Source organism: Lipotes vexillifer, unplaced genomic scaffold, assembly GCF_000442215.2.
Source record: "Lipotes vexillifer unplaced genomic scaffold, Lipotes_vexillifer_v1.1 scaffold1375, whole genome shotgun sequence".
Taxonomy (NCBI): domain Eukaryota; kingdom Metazoa; phylum Chordata; class Mammalia; order Artiodactyla; family Lipotidae; genus Lipotes; species Lipotes vexillifer.
Genome location: NW_006773119.1, coordinates 180,101 through 186,774, shown reverse-complemented (window position 1 = coordinate 186,774; position 6,674 = coordinate 180,101). Strand labels below are relative to the sequence as shown.

At 49.3% G+C, this 6,674-nt stretch overlaps 1 protein-coding gene across 1 annotated transcript in view; it reads right to left on the bottom strand.

Annotated features, from left to right (window-relative positions):
* The window catches only part of AGBL4 (AGBL carboxypeptidase 4), a 202,719-nt gene that overhangs the window by 120,529 nt on the left and 75,516 nt on the right, over positions 1 to 6,674 (bottom strand). The window contains 1 exon segment of the mRNA XM_007472148.1: positions 6,321 to 6,435. Within this exon segment, the coding sequence (XP_007472210.1) occupies positions 6,321 to 6,435 (115 nt within the window).

Below are 6,674 nucleotides of genomic sequence, written 5' to 3'. Positions count from 1 at the left end.
TGCAAGTGGAAAGATTCAGGTTGATGAGAGCTCAGTGTCAGATAGTGATGGGCATGTAGGCTGTACCAGGAGAAGTTAGGCTTGTGGTGGTCCCTTCCTTCAAAAACATCATCACCGCTGTCATCACCACCATCATCACCATCATCATTCTCATCATTATAACTGTTCCATCCTGGACTCCATGCCTCAAATACAGACCATGACAAACATCCGGAGTATGTTCAGAGCACAGCTATAAGGACGGGGAGAGGAATGGATTTCAGATTACATATGAAAATTTGTAAGGCTTTGGGGATGTTCAGGCTGGAGAACAGGAGCTGGCAGGGGTAGAGTGGGTGAGGAGTGGGGACACACAATCTTCAAACAGCTGAAGGGCTACTATGTAAAAGATGGACTGGACCTGACTAATCTTTCAGGGGTAGAAAGCAGAGGTGATGGGCTATCAGGTTTAGCCTGGACATAAACACCCCCTAACAGTCAGAGCTGGCAGCAGTGCAGCATTTCTTAAGGTTTTCCTGCCCTGGGCAGGGCACTGGACAAGAGGTCTTTGAGCTCCCATCCCACTCCAAGGCTGATGAGGCTACGGAGAGGCAGCAAGGGGGGCACATGAGGACTGGGTGGGGAAGGAGGCACAGTGAGAAGGGGCTGGCTGATATCGCTTTGTGAGGCAACTTGCAGTGGATCTCTGTTTCCATTTCTAGTTGATGAAAAATGCAGTTTTATTCTGTCAAAGCACAAATAGAATATTGACATGTATTTTACATTTTACACAGCTAATTTTATGTTCTATTCTAGTTTGGACAGTTAAAAGTGTTTCCCCCTTTGGATGTTGAGGTGGGCAAGGTTGGTCAGTTCCAATGTCTGTGGGTGAGTGTGTGTATGTGTATGTGTCTCGTGTGGTGTGTGTATCTGTGTGTATCTGTGCGTGTGTCCGTGTGTGTGCATGTATGTGTGCGTGTTGGAAATACCTCCCCTGATGTTTCACACCTCTGCCATACTTAATGATGTTTGCTGTGCAAATCTCTCCTTATCTCCTTTTACGTCTGGTGAACTCCTATATACCATCCACCCTTCAAAAACCCACCCTCGTCACCCCCAGTCAGAAGGAAGCACTCCCTGCTTTCAGGATACAGTGTAGCAGGGGGATGAATCTGTAGCAGGCCAGGGTTGGCCTGCCTGGATTCGTAACCTTCCTGCTGGGGGACGTGGGGCAAGTTCCTTGGTGTTTCTGGGCCTCAATTTGCTTTTCTAGTTAAAAAGGGGCCATAATGCTACCTCCACCTCAGGGCTGTTGTGAGGGTCAGAGGAGATGATATGTATAATGTGTGGTTAGTAGGCACTTGGACATTAGCTCTGATTATGCCTAGGCCTCCACAGCCTCACACTCACGCCCCTAGTACAAACACTGGGCTTCTTATTGCCAAGGACCGTCTCTGATTTCCCTCTGCTTCCCTAAGGCGTAGCACAGGGACCGACACACAGCAGGCCCCTGATAAACCTTAGTTAAATTGGATTTACTGCGCTGGAGCATTCTTTGCTACGTGAGGCTCACCAGGGCCGAGAGACATAATGCGTTGTGAGTCTGCGGGTCGTAGCAGCATCCGTTTCCACCACAGCGTCTGCAGTGTCATGCGATAAAGCTGAATGATTTTTGCACCACCCATGGAGGTCTGCTCCTCTCTCCCACCTCCACACTCCCAAGAAGCACTGAGGCTTCCCCAAAATGAGAAATTCCACAGCATCCTGCTATCTTTTGGGTAACCGCGTATTTTATGACTGATAGGCAATTACTATGGTAATATTGCAATTCAGCATGTGTGAGGTTTGGGAAATGAGAAATTATGGGTAACTACTTTGGACTCATTTCTATGGTAACAAAAAGTAATTGTCATTAAATACCGGTTATATGGAGGCTGTACCTGGTAATTATAGATTTTTATGCCCAGAAACATAAATAAAACCAATAAATTTATTCAAAGGTCTGTGACTATTTACTTATGCATGGCTCTATGGAATACACAATGACAAGCACCTAATTAAGAAATGCAAACCCGATGCAGAGTTTCATATTGTCATATGGAAATGAAGAGTCTGGTTTCCAAATGCAAGGCACCTTGCACATCACACAGGCGCAGCGGGGTACAGGTGGGGTTGGACCTTGTCTTCTCTGTAAAGGAAGTGATGGGGAGGAGAATGTGGCAGACAGAGATCAAGAGTCGCACTGTGTGGGACCAGCCACACCTACTGCAGGACAGTGAGCATCGTCAGCCGCCATAGCCTGACTCGGCCCATCACCCCCGACCCCAAAGGCCTTCCAAAGGCCTTGTAGCTCTCGGCTCTCTGACACCTGAAGTTACACCGTTCATCCCTCAAAGCTCCTAGCCCCGAGATGCCCCTAGAACTCTCCAAAGATGCTCAAATCGCACTGATAAGTCATACCATTATTTTTTTATTGTGATAAAATACACATGACATAAAATTTACCATTTTCATCCATTTTAAGTGTACAATTCAGTGGTATTAAGTATTCACAATGTTGTGCAACCATCTCCAAAACTCTTTCCATCTCGTAAAACCGAAACTCTATACCCATTAAACAATAACCCTCTTCCCCGCTCCTCAACAGCCCCTGGAAATCACCATTCTACTTTCTGTCTCTATGATTTTGACTACTCTAAGCACTTCATATTAGTGGAATCATAAAAAAATCTTTTTGTGTGTGTCTGGCTTATTATACTTAGCACAGTGTCCCCAAGGTTCATCCATGCTATAGCTGTACCACTCTTTTCCTTTCTTTTTTTTTTTTTTTTTTTTTTTTTTTTTTTTTTTTTTGCGGTACGCGGGCCTCTCGCTGCTGTGGCCTCTCCCGTTGCGGAGCACAGGCTCCGGACGCGCAGGCTCAGCGGCCATGGCTCACGGGCCCCGCCGCCCCCCGGCACGTGGGATCCTCCCGGACCGGGGCACGAACCCGCGTCCCCTGCATCGGCAGGCGGACTCTCAACCACTGCGCCACCAGGGAAGCCCGGTGCTTGCGGGCCTCTCACTGCTGTGGCCTCTCCCGTTGCGGAGCACAGGCTCCGGACGCGCAGGCTCAGCGGCCATGGCTCACGGGCCCCGCCGCCCCCCGGCACGTGGGATCCTCCCGGACCGGGGCACGAACCCGCGTCCCCTGCATCGGCAGGCGGACTCTCAACCACTGCGCCACCAGGGAAGCCCGGTGCTTGTATTATTAAATAAAAGCTTTGCGTGATCAAATCTGGGAAGTCCTACTCTCCTTCCTAGACTAGATTATATGGTTCTTTAATGTGGAGGAAGGAGAAGGAGGACGAGGAAGCGGGGTCGGGGGAGCCGAGGCACCTGCAGGACAGGCCTGTCTGCTGCTCTTCACTGGGTCTGGCGTGTGTGGTGCCAGCAGCTGGTATAGGACAGCCCAGGAGCACAGCTCGGCTGGGGCACACCTGCACCCCTGCCCACTCCTCACAGGCCACACGACTTAAGGCAGGTTATTTATTCAACGTCACTGAGGCTTGAGAGACTGCGCATCCTGAGGGGAGGTGTAGAGAGTGAAGGTCAGGGAGCACGTGAGGGAGTGGGGCTGACCCCAGCGCTGCAAGGTGGTCTGTGAGTGGGGCTCCGTGTGCTGCCCGGAGGTTCTGACAAGCATCCTTCATTCCCACCTGCCGCCTTCTGTCCTACGCTCCTCCCCCCACCCCGACTCCCTCCTGCTTTTCCTCCTGTACTCACGCTAATCGGAGTAGGTTTTTATTATCTGCGAGCAGAGAAAGCTTCAGAGACCCTCCTCCATAGAGTTGCTATGAGGATCAAATAAGTGTGTGATTGTGAACGCCTGACACACGGTGCCGGGTGGCAAGCGGAATTCTCGTAACGGCCTTTCCCAGATTGGGTTTCAGAAACCCTGCCGCCTCTGGGGAAGGGGTAGTGGTGGAGCGGGTGATGGGCTGGAGGGGTAGCAAGCTCTTTAGGAAAAGGGTTCCTTTGGGGAACACTGGACACTATATTCCCCTCTTGGGATTCCCGTTTATTAGCATATTCAAAACTGAAAAGTCTTATTGTGATAGAACTTGTTTAATTTTGCTTAACTCTGTGTTTCCCAAATTCACTTGAACTCCAAATCTTTCTTCCCCCATAATGCCTAGACAAGTCCCAGCCAAACCACGGGACACCGTGCTGGGGCTGACCTACAGGACCTCTAAGGCACCTTGAAGTTCTCCATCTGGAGTCTTGATCACTATTTTTCACATTCTCCCAAACTTGAATGGTGAATTCTCATGATAGGCTCTTTGTTGCTACTCAGCTATTTTAGCAACAGGACTAATGCCTGTGGTTAGAGATTTTCTTCAACTCTCATAACGAGAATCACACATTCTCACTAGGAGAACGCAGGGCTTTTAAACTTCAGTACAGAACCGTTTCTGAGGAGTGGAGCTCTTTTATCCTGAAATCCCCAAGTCACAAAATTTGGACAGCTTGAGGGCATGTAGGAAGCAGCCAGCTCCCCAGCACCAGCCCCCTGGCCATCTGAAGCCCAGAGAGAGGAGGCATTTTGGCCAAGGTCACAGACCTCTTTCCAACTGGTCATCCCGGGACAGCAGATGATGACATAAATAAGCGTGTGTAGTGAACAGTCCTGACCTCTCTCTGACCACGGCCGCTCTTGTAATTAAACATCAGTGTTAACATCAACCAAATGGTCCTTCCACCAACATTATCACTAACGGTGTATTCTGTCCAGGGAAGGTGGAAAGGCACTGCTCCCAGGCCTGCAGCAGCCATAAAACCTGCCAGTGCTAATGAGCCATCGCTTGAGCCAGTTAAGAGAGGAAGCAAAACTGTCTTTAATTAAGGCATCATGCATCCCACGGGTTCTCTCTAACTCATACCCAGGGGTACTGGGAAGCCCCTGTGGACCCAACTGTCACATTCTGGGAAAGCATGAAACCAGCTCTGTTTAAAATGGGCCTGATGGGATGTCAGGCAATGTGGGTTCTGGTCTGAGCTCTGCCACTGAACTTGGGCAAGTCCCATCTCATACGTGAGCCTTAGAGCCTTCCTCAGTAAAGTCATCCCTTTCCTTCTCTCATATCCACCAAATTCCTTTTGAGCATCTACTATGTGCTGATCCCTGCTGATAGGCACCGGGGACACAATGACCATTAAGGCTCAAGTGCTTGCCCTCTGGTGGCTTTAGGACCAGTGGGGTCCATGCAATAGGATAAGACATGTTCAGTAGCCAGGCCTGTGGGAGCTCAGAGAAGGGAATGACCAATTCTGTTTGGGGGTTTGCAGAATGTTTTCTAGAAGAAGAGGCATGAGCTGAGTTGTGAGGAAGGGTTAGTGAAATGAGGAAGGGACCAGGAGGCTCTGGACAGAGGGTCTTTAGGAAGGTAAGGTATTGGCTACCAACAGGACCTGTATAAGGAACCAGGCCTCCCTGAGAGTGACCAGAGCAACCGTTCTATGACCAGAGGGTGGGAGGTGAGGCACCAGGTCACACAGAGCTCTGCGTCAAAGCCGGGGAGTTTGAATGTTACCTTGAGAGTTGTGGGACTAATCAGCTCTCAAGCTGTATAATTTAGGCAGTGAAGTTAGACAGTCAATGATTTACTGGTTGTATGACTTTGGGCCAGTCTGTTGCCTCAACCGTGAAATAAGGGTAATAACACTCTCAGAGGATTCAATGTTCTCTCAGCAGATGGTTCCCCGGGTAGTGGAATTTTCGGCTGTAAATTATGGTGCTAAGCCAGGAGAAAGAGCTCAGGATGTGAGTGCCTGAGTGAGTGTGGGGCTAGCCGGTATGCCCACACCAAATCAAAACGCCGTTCACGTGATCTGGGATGCTACTCTGCTTCATTAATAATCTCCAAGAAGAAACCCAGAAACAAAACAGTAACCCTTATCACCACCATATGATATTCTGCAAAGCACGTTCATTGCCACCGTTTCCTTTGGTGCTCGCAAGTGCCCTGCCAGGTAAGTAATTATCGTCTTAATTATGCAAGAGAAACTGCAATGCATCAGAGAGGGAAAGCGAATTCCCCAAGGTTACACAGGAAGTAGGTGCCAAAACTGATACTAAGTCTCCTGATTCCTGGTCCAGCAAGCTGCCCAGAAAACTCCAGCAAGTGACCTCAGGTGACTGTGCATGAAACAGCCAAGGCACATTAGTCACATTCTCAAGGGCCAGAGTGAAACTTCCTCTAATGAACTCATGGGTAGTCTGAAAATTCTTCCTCAGAAACCTATATCCTTTTTCTTCCTGCTTCCACACCACCATCCAAGCATTCTCTCCCGTCCCTCACCTGTAATTGCCCAGGTAGACGCCATCAGGGTTGAGCATGGGTGCAATCTTGAAGACCAGGTGTTCCCGTAGGGCACGAGCAATAGGGTGCTGGCTTATGAGGAAGTCAATGATCCCTGGAGAAAGAGAAGCACCTGGGTTAACCTCAAAGTGTTTCAGGAAGGAGGAGCACATTTCCCTCAGCTGGGAAAACACAGCTCAACAGGTGATTTTGGCCTATGTTGTTAGCCACTGTGAATGTACGGCTATGGATTAGGTGTTGCCCAGTGAATTTTACAAATAATATCTCTGTTTCCAAGAGACAGTTCAAGATGTAATATTGAAGCTCATGGGCTGGGGGAGAGCATGTCCTGCT